A 17,329-nucleotide genomic window follows, 5' to 3' on the forward strand; every position below is an offset into this window, starting at 1 on the left:
TGCCAGATCGGTGCGATCATTTGTTTGTACAGCATTACCCTGGTGTTGAGATTCAGCCTGCTGTTTGAGTTTAGGAGCCAGCGCAGTTTTTGGACCCTTGCCCTGACCTTTGTGATGACGTTGGTAATATGTAGGTGAAACTGAAGCTTGGCATCCAGCTTGACCCCCAAATAGGAATGCACGGCGGCGCTGCTGATTCGCTGGTTGGCAATGTGCGGCTGCAAATCATCCACTGGCTGCTGAATCGAGCGCAACGTATGCACTATATGCACAGTTTTGGAGGCATTGATGGTGATGCCCCATTGCTTTGCCCAGTTGGAGATGCTGAGCAGGAAGCGGTTGAGCTTTTGGGTAGCCATGAGCTGATTCATGCCAGTCGCCAGGATTGCTGTGTCGTCAGCATAGGTAGCCAAGAGCATACCCCTGTCGCGAGGAAGCGGCATGTCGTATGTATACAGATTGTATAGAACTGGCCCAAGTACGCTGCCCTGAGGAACGCCTGCTGCAATCATTTTATTCCCTGACTTGACGCCGCCTGTGCATTCGACATAAAAGGACCGATCATCCAAGTAGTGGGACAGGACTCTGTATAACGCTGCCGGCAACAACTGCTTCATTTTATGCTTCAACCCCGCATGCCAGACTCGATCGAAGGCCTCCTGTATGTCCATGTAGATTTTTTTTTGATGTGTAAACTTGCTCAGGGTGTGACCTGACGCAAACTTTATTAATGTTCTTATTACTATCTAGCAACATATAACATTATATCTGACAACATTACAAGTTTTGGCAACATAAGATTACATAAATATCGATAACAATGTGGTATTTATTACAATTAATTAAAAATTTTTTTTCCTGCTTTAATTTAATTTTATTTTAAGATTAAGCTCAGGTTAGCCCGCTCGGCCGAGTGGCTGCTGGTCCGGCCACCGAGGATGCGTTGCCTGTGGATTGGCTCGATCAACCGAGTGGCTGCTGGTCCGGCCACCCGGGATGCGTATGGGTCTGGAGGATGTAAGTTTCGTGAAAGCGATGATGCATTTGCTTGCTATCTGTAAAAGATATAAAAACTTTTTGTTTTTTGTTTTATTTTCAGGTTTTGACTTTTGATGTGCGGAGAATTTGGTAAGTAGTTTGAGTTGAGTATTTGTTGATTTTTGAGTTTTTTTTTTTTTTTGTTAATTTTGTTTTATTTTCAGGTTTGCTGCAGATTTGGTAAGTGTTCTGAATTGTATTTTGGCTGAATTTAATTTTATTTTATTTGCAGGTTTATATTTTATAGGTTTGGTGGTAAATTGTCGGCATTCAAGTTAAGTAATTTTTTGTTTTTATATTTGTTGGCTTTTATTGAATATAATTATTTTATTTTCAAGTTGATTCCCTGGATGTTGTGTTGGGATGTCTTCTGGTTGCTTGCTTAGTTGCTGACGTTTTAAATTTTGTTTTATTTTCAGGTTTGCTGCCGATTTGGTAAGTGTTTTGAATTGTATTTTGGCTGAATTTAATTTTATTTTATTTGCAGGTTTATATTTTATAGGTTTGGTGGTAAATTGTCGGCATTCAAGTTAAGTAATTTTTTGTTTTTATATTTGTTGGCTTTTGTTGAATATAATTATTTTATTTTCAAGTTGATTCCCTGGGTGTTGTGTTGGGATGTCTTCTGGTTGCTTGCTTAGTTGCTGACGTTTTAAATTTTGTTTTATTTTCTGGTTTGCTGCAGATTTGGTAAGTGTTCTGAATTGTATTTTGGCTGAATTTAATTTTATTTTATTTGCAGGTTTATATTTTGTAGGTTTGGTGGTAAATTGTCGGCATTTAAGTTAAGTACTTTTAGTTTTTATATTTTTTGGCTTTTATTGAATATATTTTTTTTTTTTATTTTCAAGTTGGTTCCCTGGATGTTGTGTTGGGATGTCTTCTGGTTGCTTGCTTAGTTGCTGACGTTTTAAATTTTGTTTTATTTTCAGGTTTGCTGCAGATTTGGTAAGTGTTTTGAATTGTATTTTGGCTGAATTTAATTTTATTTTATTTGCAGGTTTATATTTTATAGGTTTGGTGGTAAATTGTCGGCATTCAAGTTAAGTAATTTTTGTTTTTATATTTGTTGGCTTTTATTGAATATAATTATTTTATTTTCAAGTTGATTCCCTGGATGTTGCGTTGGGATGTCTTCTGGCTGCTTGCTTAGTTGCTGACATATGTACATTTGTTATGTACTTACAGTTAATTTCATACACCATATGTGTTTTGTTTATTTAAATTTTTATGTTTATGTTTTAAATTTTGTTTTGTTTTCAGGTTTGCTGCAGATTTGGTAAGCGTTTTGAGTTGTATTTTGGATAAATTTAATTTTATTTTATTTGCAGGTTTTCATTTTGTAGGTTTGGTGGCAAATTGTCGGCATTCCAGTTAAGTGATTTTTTGTTTTTATATTTGTTGGCTTTTAATGAATATAGTTATTTTATTTTCAAGTTGATTCACTGGATGTTGCGTTGGGATGACTTCTGGCTGCTTACTTAGTTGCTGACATACATATGTAAATTTATTATGTACATACAGCTAATTTCGTACACCAATATGTGTTTTATTTATTTAATTGGCAGGTTTTGTCTTCAGCTTTGTAATAATTTGTATGTAATTTTGTGTAGTTTATGTTGTTATATTTGTTGGCTCTTTTTTTTTTTAGGACTTTGGTTGTTTTAGTTTCAGGTTTGCGGCAGATTTGGTAAGTGTTTTAAATTGTATTTTGGCTGAATTTAATTTTGTTTTATTTACAGGTTTGGTAATAGAGTGTCATCAATCAAGTTAGGTAATTTATGTTGTTATATTTGTTGACTTTTAATGAGTATAGTGTTTTATTTTCAGGTTTAAAGAAAATTGGTGTGAAAAAGAAAAAGTGATTTCAATTGTTTTTACGCCAATTGTAATTTTATTTTATCTGCAGTTTTATTTTTTGCTGGTTTGGTGGTAAGGTGTCACGTACAATGGTAAGTATTTATTGTTGTATTTGTTGGCTTTTGATGACTGATGTTTGTTTTATTTTCACAGGCTGTTGCGCTTGATGTCTACAACTTGTTTGCGTATTTACTGACATTGATTGTTATGTAAATAGTTATTTTGTACGTATGTATGTATGTATGTATGTATGATAGATTTGGTGGGTAGTTTATTGGCTTTTAATTATTTTTTTATGATGATTTTAAATTCTTTTATTTAGATTTCAGGTGGTAAGGTGTCAGTAATCATGATAAATTTGGTAAGTAGTTTTTGTTGTTATATTTATTGGCTTATAATGATTTTTTGTGGTGATTTTAACTTTGATTATTTACATTTCAGGTGGTAAGGTGCCAGTAATCAAGGACCAGCTTAGAATTTGTCGACAAAGTTGGGTGAATCCATGTATGACGTGAGGGTCCTTCGCCACATTTTAATGCAGATTTATTCCAATGTAAATGATTTTTCAAGCGTGTCTCTTGGAAGGGCTGTTACTCCTGATGTCTACAAATTGTTTGAGTATTTATTTAAATTGATTTGTTATGTAAATAGTTGTTTTTATATTTTGTTTTGCTTTCAGGTTTTTCTATTTTCAGATTCATGATAAATTTGGTAAGTAGTTTTTGTTGTTATATTTATTGGCTTTTAATGATTTTTTGTGGTAATTTTAACTTTGTTTATTTATATTTCAGGTGGTAAGGTGCCAGTAATCAAGGACCAGCTTAGAATTTGTCGACAAAGTTGGGTGATTCCATGAATGACGTGAGGGTCCTTCGCCACATTTTAATGCAGATTTATTCCAATGTAAATGTTATTTCAAGCGTGTATCTTGCGAAGGCTGTTGCTCCTGATGTCTACTAATTATTTGCGTATTTATTTAAATTAATTTGTTATGTAAATAGTTATTTTATATTTTGTTTTATTTTCAGGTTTTTCTATTTTCAGATTCATGATAAATTTGGTAAGTAGTTTTTGTTGTTATATTTATTGACTTTTAATGATTTTTTGTACTGATTTTAACTTTATTTATTTACATTTCAGGTGGTAAGGTGTTAATAATCAAGGACCAGCTTAGGATTTGTCGAGCAAAATTGGGTGTTTCCATGCATCCTGTTTGACCCTTGTTTCGATGACCATGTATGTTCACATTTGTCATATGAGTTTCTGATTTAATCATTTTATTTTTTATTCCACAGGCATTCCAAAAGGCTACCCTTAACGTATTGGGATTGTTGTTGTTGCTGCTGTAATTTGTGTGCATGAATAAATTTGTATTGGCTGGATGTCAATGTTGCCTGTGATATTAACATGAGTCATTTTAGTTGTCTTCTTCCATTTGGCTGCTGTTATCTCTGTCTGCCCTGAGGGGCACGGACTTGTCGTTGGAGGGAAGGCTCTGCACTAGACTGCCTAGTTGACTGATGGCAGCCAGGATGTCACTTATGCTGGCTTCGATTTTGTTCAGCCTTTCTTCAAATCGCTTGCTTTCAGGTTCGGCCGGACCCACTGCCATTGTTTTAGAGGACTGTGAGAGTGCAATCTGCTCCTCTCGCAGTCTATTCTGGAATTTCTCCAGATGGCTGGCGGCTGGGTTGGGATTCATGTCCACGGCTATAGGAGCTATCCGTCCTTTCCCTACTTTATCCTTTTTTTGGCTGGTCGTTTGTTTTCTCTTTTCTCTGTTCTTAATCTTGGTAAGCCTTCTCTTGATTTCGGTACTATGGTGGCTGGCCTTCGGTTGGACATTTCTGCCAGAGAAAGGGTTTGTGAAGCCCCTCACTGGTCCACTTCGGCCCTCGTCACAGCCACTCACATCCCTGCGATGGCTACCTGCTGGAAAGGGGGCCACTCGGAATGTTTGAGGACGTTTGGATATCTGCTCCCATGCGCTGGGCCTCCCTAAAGCTTGCTTTGTGAGTCTATCATCGTTGATCAGTTTTTTTTTTTTTTCGATGTAATTAGATGCGCGTGCACGCCTACGATGCGCACACTCGCCCGCCAGCTTTGCTACTGGCGGAGTTTATTTTCAGCTTTTCTTATTACCTTTACATCGGCAATTTACATTTAAGCTTAACTTACAACAATGATGTTCTTTTGAATTTTTGCGGGCAATTGACATTAACATTACATTAACATTAACATCTACAGACATGTTTACATTCTATCAGTCTTACAGTCTGGTAGCCCTATTTTGACATTCGCAATTATTGACGTACATTTACATATACAAACAGGTGGTCACAAAGAGATGAGTATTTGGACAAAATTGCAACATTAATGACATTTATAGACAAATTTAATTCTATTTATTTTCTATTTCAGGTACTGGAGGATCATCGTCGTCGTCTGGAGCAGTGTGGATGGCACAGGGCGCAACCGTACGGCGCTGGATGAGCGCGTGTATGTGATGCTGCAGATCACGAATCTGCGGCATCAGAATTGGCAGAGGCAGGATCCAGGAGTTGGCGTGAATGGAGATGGAGTTTGATGAGCGACTCTGGTCCGGCCGCCCACGTTGCCTCTACCTGGAGAACTGGGGATTGACACTGGTCCGGCCAATCGGGGTACGTTGGCCAGTGGAAATGGCCGCAGTGGAGATGGCCGCAAATGAGTGCAGATTGGCTGCATCCAAGTGGCTCTGGTCCGGCCACCCAGGATGCACTGTCGATGTAGATGGAGATGGAGATGGCGCGCTGGCCATTGTCGACTGAATTGGCTGGCCTCGTCGTTGGATTGCTGCTGCTGCTGTTTTGTGATGAAGGCATGACGTCACGGCCATCGGTTGACGGCAGCGTTGTCGGAGGGGTGTCCAAATTAGGCCCAACTTGCAACAAAATGTTGCGGTTGGTGGCGAGACAGGTACTGGAGAGGCTGATCTGTGAGTGTATTGACAGGTAAGTGTGATTAGTAAAAGTATTGGCTATTTTGTGTTGATGCGTGAATTGATGTTTTTCTTCTTTTTAGCGGCAGCCTGGATGTTGTTGGCGACGGCGATAGGGCCTTCAAATTTCGCCCATTTGGCAGGAATTGGATGGCGAAATTGGTGTGGCAACTGCTGGAGAGGCAGCTCTATCGGAGGCGTGGCAGGTACGTATGTTTTGTGTATGTTTGGACCATTTGTGTTGAAGTGTGTATTGATGTTTTTTTTCTCCTTTTAGCGGCAGCCTGTGGTCTGGATGTTGTTGGCGACGGCGATAGGGCCTTCAAACTTCGCCCACTTGGCAGGAATTGGATGGCGAAATTGATGTGGCAACTGCTGGAGAGGCAGCTCTATCGGAGGCGTGGCAGGTACGTATGTTTTGTGTGTATTTGGACCATTTTGTGTTGATGTGTGTATTGACGTCATTTTGGTTTGTTTACAGTGGCTGCTCTGGACCTGTGCGGTGGATTGTCAGGAGCGTCGTCAATAAATCCCAAAATGTCGTCCAATTGGCATCAGATGTATGGTGTTGATGACGGGGCAGCTGTTGGAGGGGCAGAACTGTCGGAGGCGTGGCAGGTACGAGTGATTATTTTGAGTTTTGTCCATATTTTGTTGGTATGCGAATTGACGTCATTTTTGATTTGTTTCAGTGGCTGCTCTGGACCTGTGCGGTGGATTGTCAGGAGCGTCAATATATTCCAAGAATGTCGTCAAATTAGCAGCAAAAGTTTGGTCTATTTGTCGTGGCATCTGCTGGTGGGGCAGCTCTGTCGATGGCGTGGCAGGTGAGTACGTATTGGTTATGTGAGTTAATGATTTCCATCTATTTTAGTGGCTGCCTCAGGACCGACTTTTGGGCTCATCAGAAGTAGTCAGAGTAGTAGCTATCGTAGTCGTCTAGGATATCCGCTATCTCGTCGTCAACTGAATCGTCGTCCGTCCACTGGTCGTCGCCATCGTCGCTGAGTGCTTCGCAGTCCATATCAGAGTCCTCCGATACGGCTGCGGCGTCAGGTTGTGAATTGGCGGCGGGCCTTGTAGGTGTTGGTGCTGCTGCTGGAGTCTGTGTTGGAGGATTGGCCGCTTCTGAGCCACTGGCCTTTGCTTCCGTCAGGCTTGCAATTAGTGTGGTGAGTTCTTGAAGTCGTTTCTCCAAGTTTTCTATTTTAACGGCGTACTCTTTTAGGAGTCCCACACACTTGCCATCACATTGGATGGCTGGCTGCTGCTGATGCTGGGGATTTCTCGGCGTCTGGAAACGTTTTGGAGTTGGCTGCACCCGTTGATCGCGCTGGCATTGGCGCCCCTTGGCCTCTGGCTGGGAATGATGGCCGCGATGCTGGTGCTGCTGCTGGTGCTGACGACCCAAATTGTGTCCGCGCTGCTGCTGTTTTTGTTTATGTTGCTGCTGCTGCTCTTCCCTTAGCTTTTCCTGGAACTTGGCCAAATGATTTTCAGCCGGATTGGCTTGCGCACCTCGGCTATACAAGGGCCTGCGAGTGGTGGGCGTTGCTGCTGCAGCTGGTGTTGGTGCTGCTGGTTTGGCCGCCTGTCTGCCGCTTGAATGCTGCTGTTGCTGTTGATGTTGTGGCCGCTTCTTTTGTGATGGCTGCTGCTGCTTGGGGGCGGGGATATGGGGCTGCTTTTGCTGGGATGGGCGACGACTGCTATTCGGCTGTTGCCGTTCTGCCGCGCGTGGCTGCTGCTGCTGCTCAGCATTCCCGGACCGCAACACCCTGCTGTAGGAAGGCCTGCCATTACCTCTGGTGCCTGTGTTTGCTGTCTGCTGTTGTTGCTGGGATTGGGGTTGGCGACTCGGTTGCTGAGTTTGTGGGCGTTGTTGGTCAGTTGGCTGCTGTGGCTGCTGGCGTTGCTGTTGATACTGCTGCCGCTGCTGCTCAGCGATGAGCCTGTTTGCCCTTAGATGGCTGCGAGCCTTTTTGTAGGCGGGACAACCCTTGTAGCAGCTCACGTGCTTGCCGCTACAATTGGCGCATTTAGGATCCTCCTGCCTGGGTTTCCTGCATGCTGTTGTGGGGTGATCTCCTGCGCATTTCATACACTTGTATGGCCGTCTGCAATAGTTTTTGGTGTGCCCAAACTCCTGGCACCGGTGGCACTGCGCTGGGTCGCGTGGCTTGGCTTGTCTCACTATGGAGACGCATTGATTGGCCAGTTGTTTAACTTCGAGTATTGCCTCGTGCCCGCCATCCGCCTTGGGCTGGATTTCGACCTCAAAAATATTCAGAGGCCTCCCATTAAAGCGGTGTTTTAATCCTCGGATAAACCTGGCAGTGTATCCGAGTCGTTCCAGCTCCTCAGAGATCCAGCTGCTGGGCGTGGTGTGGTGTAAGTGCCGCACTATTACACGATAGCCCCTTTCGCTGCGCGGCTGGTGTGTGTGCAGTTGGGTGCTGTCTTCAGCAAGGGCGTTCTGTATGGCGTTGTAGGTTGTCATGTCGCCGCAGTGGACTCTGAGTCCACTGTTGGTCATCGTTTTCGTTGTGAATTTCCCCACATTTGGATTTAGTGTCAATTTATTGATTAGGGGTACAATTGCAGGCACCAGGGGCAGGAAGATTGTAGGGACCTTGGTGCTGCGTAATGGCGATTGGACAGGCGGTAAATTTATATTGATTGCTGGTTGATTTTGTGTCTGATGGCTGATGTTGCGGCTGATGTTGCGTTCAGACTCCTCCCTTTGAGGCTCCCTATGTTGGACCTCACTTGGTGGGACCGGAACCTCAGTATTTGGCGGTGTGCTTGTTTGGCCAGCATCTGACTCCATCTGCCGAGTCTCATGATGCAGCCTTTTCGCGAATTGGCTCTTGAACATGGGCGTGTCCAGAGTGAGGCAGGTGAAGTCATCGTCCTCTGTATCCGTTTCGATCGCCGCGCATCTTCTTTTGAGCGGCGAGCGAAACGAATTTGTTGTCAGGTTGGTCTTTGTTATAGGGGTAATGAGCAGGGGCGAGGGCATTTCATTGTCCAATAGCGGGGGAACGCTATTTAGCCATTCCTTTACCAGCTGTGTTCTGGTATTAGGCCTTGTCTGTATATTTTGTTCGTCTGCCTGAATCAGGGTAGGCAGCAAGCATTTTCTGCTTCTGCTAGTATTTGTGCTTTCAGCTGTCGTCAAACGTTGTTGTTGTTTCTGGTCATTGTTTTTGGCATAAGTCAATGTGTTTGTTTTTGTTATGTTATTGGCGTAGGTCAGGCTAGCTTCGTTTGGTTTGCTGTTCTTGTGTGTGTTTGTGTTTTGGTTGGGCGGGAGAGAGCAAGCATCTCTCTTTTTGTCATATGTGTGTTTTGTGTGCATGTTTGGCGGCAAACGCTTTGGGGCTTGATGAGACGCGCCTCCGTTTTGATTTTGCGCCAAGGGTTCGGACGCTGAGAGAGCGCAAGCGTCGCTCTCTAAGATGCTTGTGTGGGTTGTTTGCTTGTTTTTGTTTTCGTCAATGCTTTGGCGCGAAAACATATGGGCATAGCATTTGTTCTTGTTTTCTTTATGTGCACTTAAATGCTCTTTTGTTAGTGCGAAAGCGCCGCTATTTTTGGGACCCGTTGCACTTTCGCTGGGGGCAATTTTTGTCTGCGTGTTTGTACGTGTCTTTGATGGCGGTTTTTCTTGTAAGTTGGCGTCTGTTTTTCGTGGGATTGGCGGGAATTTTTTAACGTATAAACTCCTGTCCACGAATCGACGCTCGAACTCTAGCACCGTAGCTCCCAAGGAGCTCAGGGTACTCTCTGGCGAGTCCGTCTCCAACTCAGCCAGATCCGCATCCCCCTCTGAGTCGAACATTGGTTCAAGGGAAGCATTTGCGGAGGAGTTCCCTCCCAGGGGCCTGGTCGATATGTCAGTAGCATTTATTTGTGTATCGCACTCACCACCCGCTTCGGCTCTTGCCGAGTTGTCCATAGCATCCATAACATTCGTATTGTTGGTCGTCAGATTTGGAGCAAGTGCGTCCATTTGGTGGTGGCCTGGTCAGGTAATCAGTAGCTTGCTTTTTCTTCCTCTTTCCTCAGTTGGGTTTATTGGCTTCACTATTACGGCACGGTTACAGATGATTATATTGCATTATTTGCAATTATTTGGCACATATTGTTTATTTCCCGGTTTAAACATGTATTTTAATACATTTAAAGTTCCACAAAAAACAACAAAACACAAGTCACTTTTTTTTTTTTTTCGATGTAATTAGATGCGCGTGCACGCCTACGATGCGCACACTCGCCCGCCAGCTTTGCTACTGGCGGAGTTTATTTTCAGCTTTTCTTATTACCTTTACATCGGCAATTTACATTTAAGCTTAACTTACAACAATGATGTTCTTTTGAATTTTTGCGGGCAATTGACATTAACATTACATTAACATTAACATCTACAGACATGTTTACATTCTATCAGTCTTACAGTCTGGTAGCCCTATTTTGACATTCGCAATTATTGACGTACATTTACATATACAAACAGGTGGTCACAAAGAGATGAGTATTTGGACAAAATTGCAACATTAATGACATTTATAGACAAATTTAATTCTATTTATTTTCTATTTCAGGTACTGGAGGATCATCGTCGTCGTCTGGAGCAGTGTGGATGGCACAGGGCGCAACCGTACGGCGCTGGATGAGCGCGTGTATGTGATGCTGCAGATCACGAATCTGCGGCATCAGAATTGGCAGAGGCAGGATCCAGGAGTTGGCGTGAATGGAGATGGAGTTTGATGAGCGACTCTGGTCCGGCCGCCCACGTTGCCTCTACCTGGAGAACTGGGGATTGACACTGGTCCGGCCAATCGGGGTACGTTGGCCAGTGGAAATGGCCGCAGTGGAGATGGCCGCAAATGAGTGCAGATTGGCTGCATCCAAGTGGCTCTGGTCCGGCCACCCAGGATGCACTGTCGATGTAGATGGAGATGGAGATGGCGCGCTGGCCATTGTCGACTGAATTGGCTGGCCTCGTCGTTGGATTGCTGCTGCTGCTGTTTTGTGATGAAGGCATGACGTCACGGCCATCGGTTGACGGCAGCGTTGTCGGAGGGGTGTCCAAATTAGGCCCAACTTGCAACAAAATGTTGCGGTTGGTGGCGAGGCAGGTACTGGAGAGGCTGATCTGTGAGTGTATTGACAGGTAAGTGTGATTAGTAAAAGTATTGGCTATTTTGTGTTGATGCGTGAATTGATGTTTTTCTTCTTTTTAGCGGCAGCCTGGATGTTGATGGCGACGGCGATAGGGCCTTCAAATTTCGCCCATTTGGCAGGGGTTGGATGGCGAAACTGGTGTGGCAACTGCTGGAGAGGCAGCTCTATCGGAGGCGTGGCAGGTACGTATGTTTTGTGTATGTTTGGACCATTTTGTGTTGAAGCGTGTATTGATGTTTTTTTCTCCTTTTAGCGGCAGCCTGTGGTCTGGATGTTGTTGGCGACGGCGATAGGGCCTTCAAATTTCGCCCATTTGGCAGGAATTGGATGGCGAAATTGGTGTGGCAACTGCTGGAGAGGCAGCTCTATCGGAGGCGTGGCAGGTACGTATGTTTTGTGTATGTTTGGACCATTTTGTGTTGATGTGTGTATTGACGTCATTTTGGTTTGTTTACAGTGGCTGCTCTGGACCTGTGCGGTGGATTGTCAGGAGTGTCGTCAATAAATCCCAAAATGTCGTCCAATTGGCATCAGATGTGTGGTGTTGATGACGAGGCAGCTGCTGGAGGGGCAGATCTGTCGGAGGCGTGGCAGGTACGTGTGATTATTTTGAGTTTTGTCCATATTTTGTTGGTATGCGAATTGACGTCATTTTTGGTTTGTTTCAGTGGCTGCTCTGGACCTGTGCGGTGGATTGTCAGGAGCGTCGTCAATGAATTCCAGGGATGTCGTCAAATTAGCAGCAAAAGTTTGGTCTATTTGTCGTGGCATCTGCTGGTGGGGCAGCTCTGTCGATGGCGTGGCAGGTGAGTACGTATTGGTTATGTGAGTTAATGATTTCCATCTATTTTAGTGGCTGCCTCAGGACCGACTTTTGGGCTCATCAGAAGTAGTCAGAGTAGTAGCTATCGTAGTCGTCTAGGATATCCGCTATCTCGTCGTCAACTGAATCGTCGTCCGTCCACTGGTCGTCGCCATCGTCGCTGAGTGCTTCGCAGTCCATATCAGAGTCCTCCGGTACGGCTGCGGCGTCAGGTTGTGTATTGGCGGCGGGTCTTGTAGGTGTTGGTGCTGCTGCTGGTGCTGCTGGTGGCGCTGCTGCTGGTGTCAGTGTTGGCGGATTGGCCACTGCTGAGCCACTGCCCTTTGCCTCCGTCAGGCTTGCAATTAATGTGGTAAGTTCTTGAAGTCGTTTCTCCAAGTTTTCTATTTTAACTGCATACTCTTTTAGGAGTCCCACACACTTGCCATCACATTGGATGGCTGGCTGCTGCTGATGCTGGGGATTTCTCGGCGTCTGGAAACGGTTTGGAGTTGGCTGCACCCGTTGATCGCGCTGGCATTGGCGCCCCTTGGCCTGTGGCTGGGAATGATGGCCGCGATGCTGGTGCTGCTGCTGGTGCTGCCGACCCAAATTGTGTCCGCGCTGCTGCTGTTTTTGTTTATGTTGCTGCTGCTGCTCTTCCCTTAGCTTTTCCTGGAACTTGGCCAAATGATTTTCAGCCGGATTGGCTTGCGCACCTCGGCTATACAATGGCCTGCGGGTGGTGGGCGTTGCTGCTGCTGCTGCAGCTGGTGTTGGTGCTGCTGGTTTGGCCGCCTGTCTGCCGCTTGACTGCTGCTGTTGCTGTTGATGTTGTGGCCGCTTCTTTTGTGATGGCTGCTGCTGCTTGGGGGCGGGGATATGAGGCTGCTTTTGCTGGGAAGGACGGCGACTGCTGTTCGGCTGTTGCCGTTCTGCCGCGCGTGGCTGCTGCTGCTGCTCAGCATTCCCGGACCGCAACACCCTGCTGTAGGAAGGCCTGCCATTACCTCTGGTGCCTGTGTTTGCTGTCTGCTGTTGTTGCTGGGATTGGGATTGGTGACTCGGCTGCTGAGTTTGTGGGCGTTGTTGGTCAGTTGGCTGTTGTGGCTGCTGGCGTTGCTGTTGATACTGCTGCCGCTGCTGCTCAGCGATGAGCCTGTTTGCCCTTAGATGGCTGCGAGCCTTTTTGTAGGCGGGACAACCCTTGTAGCAGCTCACGTGCTTGCCGCTACAGTTGGCGCATTTGGGATCCTCCTGCCTGGGTTTCCTGCATGCTGTTGTGGGGTGATCTCCTGCGCATTTCATACACTTGTATGGCCGTCTGCAGTAGTTTTTGGTGTGCCCAAACTCCTGGCATCGATGGCACTGCGCTGGGTCGCGTGGCTTGGCTTGTCTCACTATGGAGACGCATTGATTGGCCAGTTGTTTAACTTCGAGTATTGCCTCGTGGCCGCCATCCGCCTTTGGCTGGATTTCGACCTCAAAAATATTCAGAGGCCTCCCATTAAAGCGGTGTTTTAATCCTCGGATAAACCTGGCAGTGTATCCGAGTCGTTCCAGCTCCTCGGAGATCCAGCTGCTGGGCGTGGTGTGGTGTAAGTGCCGCACTATTACACGATAGCCCCTTTCGCTGCGCGGCTGGTGTGTGTGCAGTTGGGTGCTGTCTTCTGCAAGGGCGTTCTGTATGGCGTTGTAGGTTGTCATGTCGCTGCAGTGGACTCTGAGTCCACTGTTGGTCATCGATTTCGTTGTGAATTTCCCCACGTTCGGATTTAGTGTCAATTTATTAATTAGTGGTACAATTGCAGGCACCAGGGGCAGGAAGATTGTAGGGACCTTGGTGCTGCGTAATGGCGATTGGACTGGCGGTAAATTTATATTGATTGCTGGTTGATGTTGTGTCTGATGGCTGATGTTGCGGCTGATGTTGCGTTCAGACTCCTCCCTTTGAGGCTCCCTATGTTGGACCTCACTTGGTGGGACCGGAACCTCAGTATTTGGCGGTGTGCTTGTTTGGCCAGCATCTGACTCCATCTGCCGAGTCTCATGATGCAGCCTTTTCGCGAATTGGCTCTTGAACATGGGCGTGTCCAGAGTGAGGCAGGTGAAATCATCGTCATCTGTATCCGTTTCGATCGCCGCGCATCTTCTTTTGAGCGGCGAGCGAAACGAATTTGTTGTCAGGTTGGTCTTTGTTATAGGGGTAATGAGCAGGGGCGAGGGCATTTCATTGTCCAATAGCGGGGGAACGCTATTTAGCCATTCCTTTACCAGCTGTGTTCTGGTATTAGGCCTTGTCTGTATATTTTGTTCGTCCGCCTGAGTCAGAGAAGGCAGCAAGCATTTTCTGCTTCTGCTAGTATTTGTGTTTTCAGCTGTCGTCAAACGTTGTTGTTGTTTCTGGTCATTGTTTTTGGCATAAGTCAATGTGTTTGTTTTTGTTATGTTATTGGCGTAGGTCAGGCTAGCTTCGTTTGGTTTGCTGTTCTTGTGTGTGTTTGTGTTTTGATTCGGCGGGAGAGAGCAAGCATCTCTCTTTTTGTCATATGTGTGTGGGTGCATGTTTGGCGGCAAACGCTTTGGGGCTTGATGAGACGCGCCTCCGTTTTGATTTTGCGCCAAGGGTTCGGACGCTGAGAGAGCGCAAGCGTCGCTCTCTAAGATGCTTGTGTGAGTTGATTGCTTGTTATTGTTTTCGCCAATGCTTTGGCGCGAAAACATATGGGCATAGCATTTGTTCTTGTTTTCTTTATGTGCACTTAAATGCTCTTTTGTTAGTGCGAAAGCGCCGCTATTTTTGGGACCCGTTGCACTTTCGCTGGGGGCAATTTTTGTCTGCGTGTTTGTACGTGTCTTTGATGGCGGTTTTTCTTGTAAGTTGGCGTCTGTTTTTGGTGGGATTGGCGGGAATTTTTTAACGTATAAACTCCTGTCCACGAATCGACGCTCGAACTCTAGCACCGTAGCTCCCAAGGAGCTCACAGTACTCTCTGGCGAGTCCGTCTCCAACTCAGCCAGATCCGCATCCCCCTCTGAGTCGAACATTGGTTCAAGGGAAGCATTTGCGGAGGAGTTCCCTCCCAGGGGCCTGGTCGATATGTCAGTAGCATTTATTTGTGTATCGCACTCACCACCCGCTTCGGCTCTTGCCGAGTTGTCCATAGCATCCATAACATTCGTATTGTTGGTCGTCAGGTTTGGAGCAAGTGCGTCCATTTGGTGGTGGCCTGGTCAGGTAATCAGTAGCTTGCTTTTTCTTCCTCTTTCCTCAGTTGGGTTTATTGGCTTCACTATTACGGCACGGTTACAGATGATTATATTGCATTATTTGCAATTATTTGGCGCATATTGTTTATTTCCCGGTTTAAACATGTATTTTAATACATTTAAAGTTCCACAAAAAACAACAAAACACAAGTCACTTTTTTTTTTTTTTCGATGTAATTAGATGCGCGTGCACGCCTACGATGCGCACACTCGCCCGCCAGCTTTGCTACTGGCGGAGTTTATTTTCAGCTTTTCTTATTACCTTTACATCGGCAATTTACATTTAAGCTTAACTTACAACAATGATGTTCTTTTGAATTTTTGCGGGCAATTGACATTAACATTACATTAACATTAACATCTACAGACATGTTTACATTCTATCAGTCTTACAGTCTGGTAGCCCTATTTTGACATTCGCAATTATTGACGTACATTTACATATACAAACAGGTGGTCACAAAGAGATGAGTATTTGGACAAAATTGCAACATTAATGACATTTATAGACAAATTTAATTCTATTTATTTTCTATTTCAGGTACTGGAGGATCATCGTCGTCGTCTGGAGCAGTGTGGATGGCACAGGGCGCAACCGTACGGCGCTGGATGAGCGCGTGTATGTGATGCTGCAGATCACGAATCTGCGGCATCAGAATTGGCAGAGGCAGGATCCAGGAGTTGGCGTGAATGGAGATGGAGTTTGATGAGCGACTCTGGTCCGGCCGCCCACGTTGCCTCTACCTGGAGAACTGGGGATTGACACTGGTCCGGCCAATCGGGGTACGTTGGCCAGTGGAAATGGCCGCAGTGGAGATGGCCGCAAATGAGTGCAGATTGGCTGCATCCAAGTGGCTCTGGTCCGGCCACCCAGGATGCACTGTCGATGTAGATGGAGATGGAGATGGCGCGCTGGCCATTGTCGACTGAATTGGCTGGCCTCGTCGTTGGATTGCTGCTGCTGCTGTTTTGTGATGAAGGCATGACGTCACGGCCATCGGTTGACGGCAGCGTTGTCGGAGGGGTGTCCAAATTAGGCCCAACTTGCAACAAAATGTTGCGGTTGGTGGCGAGGCAGGTACTGGAGAGGCTGATCTGTGAGTGTATTGACAGGTAAGTGTGATTAGTAAAAGTATTGGCTATTTTGTGTTGATGCGTGAATTGATGTTTTTTCTTCTTTTTAGCGGCAGCCTGGATGTTGATGACGACGGCGATAGGGCCTTCAATTTCGCCCATTTGGCAAGAATTGGATGGCGAAATTGGTGTGGCAACTGCTGGAGAGGCAGCTCTATCGGAGGCGTGGCAGGTACGTATGTTTTGTGTATGTTTGGACCATTTTGTGTTGATGTGTGTATTGACGTCATTTTGGTTTGTTTACAGTGGCTGCTCTGGACCTGTGCGGTGGATTGTCAGGAGCGTCGTCAATAAATCCCAAAATGTCGTCCAATTGGCATCAGATGTGTGGTGTTGATGACGAGGCAGCTGCTGGAGGGGCAGATCTGTCGGAGGCGTGGCAGGTACGTGTGATTATTTTGAGTTTTGTCCATATTTTGTTGGTATGCGAATTGACGTCATTTTGTGTTATTTCAGTGGCTGCTCTGGACCTGTGCGGTGGATTGTCAGGAGCGTCGTCAATAAATCCTTAAATGTCGTCCAATTGGCATCAGATGTGTGGTGTTGATGACGGGGCAGCTGCTGGAGGGGCAGATCTGTCGGAGGCGTGGCAGGTACGTGTGATTATTTTGAGTTTTGTCCATATTTTGTTGGTATGCGAATTGACGTCATTTTTGGTTTGTTTCAGTGGCTGCTCTGGACCTGTGCGGTGGATTGTCAGGAGCGTCGTCAATGAATTCCAGGAATGTCGTCAAATTAGCAGCAAAAGTTTGGTCTATTTGTCGTGGCATCTGCTGGTGGGGCAGCTCTGTCGATGGCGTGGCAGGTGAGTACGTATTGGTTATGTGAGTTAATGATTTCCATCTATTTTAGTGGCTGCCTCAGGACCGACTTTTGGGCTCATCAGAAGTAGTCAGAGTAGTAGCTATCGTAGTCGTCTAGGATATCCGCTATCTCGTCGTCAACTGAATCGTCGTCCGTCCACTGGTCGTCGCCATCGTCGCTGAGTGCTTCGCAGTCCATATCAGAGTCCTCCGATACGGCTGCGGCGTCAGGTTGTGTATTGGCGGCGGGCC

At 45.8% G+C, this 17,329-nt stretch overlaps 2 protein-coding genes and 1 long non-coding RNA gene across 8 annotated transcripts in view; all 3 read left to right on the forward strand.

Annotated features, from left to right (window-relative positions):
• Window positions 1-2,070: 2,070 nt before the first annotated feature.
• Window positions 2,071-17,329, forward strand: part of LOC117183214 (uncharacterized) — a 28,968-nt gene continuing 13,709 nt past the window's right edge. The window contains exons 1-8 of one of the 5 annotated variants that reach the window (XR_004469449.1): window positions 2,071-2,317; window positions 2,370-2,990; window positions 3,052-3,160; window positions 3,228-3,259; window positions 3,340-3,516; window positions 3,927-3,958; window positions 4,039-4,134; window positions 4,194-4,311. This is a non-coding gene — a long non-coding RNA (uncharacterized lncRNA). Of the gene's footprint in view, window positions 2,318-2,369; window positions 2,991-3,051; window positions 3,161-3,227; window positions 3,260-3,339; window positions 3,517-3,577; window positions 3,610-3,689; window positions 3,759-3,926; window positions 3,959-4,038; window positions 4,135-4,193; window positions 4,312-17,329 lie in introns of those variants that run through there. The other 4 variants (XR_004469450.1, XR_004469451.1, XR_004469452.1 and 1 more) reach the window with 4 other exon arrangements.
• On the forward strand, window positions 4,965-6,474 carry LOC117184200 (uncharacterized). 2 transcript variants are annotated; one of them, XM_033380750.1, is made up of 4 exons: window positions 4,965-5,891; window positions 5,962-6,084; window positions 6,156-6,285; window positions 6,360-6,474. In XM_033380750.1, the coding sequence occupies exons 1-3, from the start codon at window positions 5,671-5,673 to the stop codon at window positions 6,193-6,195; spliced, it is 384 nt and encodes a 127-aa protein (XP_033236641.1). In that variant the 5' UTR covers window positions 4,965-5,670; the 3' UTR covers window positions 6,196-6,285; window positions 6,360-6,474. The 2 variants fall into 2 exon arrangements, with proteins under 2 accessions (XP_033236641.1, XP_033236640.1); XM_033380749.1 differs by having other exon boundaries at window positions 4,966-5,891; window positions 5,962-6,099; window positions 6,156-6,387.
• On the forward strand, window positions 10,423-11,442 carry LOC117183206 (uncharacterized). The gene is made up of 3 exons (XM_033380751.1): window positions 10,423-11,057; window positions 11,128-11,250; window positions 11,322-11,442. Exons 1-3 carry the CDS (start codon window positions 10,837-10,839, stop codon window positions 11,359-11,361), a joined length of 384 nt encoding a protein of 127 aa, XP_033236642.1. The 5' UTR covers window positions 10,423-10,836; the 3' UTR covers window positions 11,362-11,442.

The sequence above is a fragment of the Drosophila pseudoobscura genome, chromosome 4 (genome assembly GCF_009870125.1).
Source record: "Drosophila pseudoobscura strain MV-25-SWS-2005 chromosome 4, UCI_Dpse_MV25, whole genome shotgun sequence".
NCBI classification, from domain to species: Eukaryota; Metazoa; Arthropoda; class Insecta; order Diptera; family Drosophilidae; genus Drosophila; species Drosophila pseudoobscura.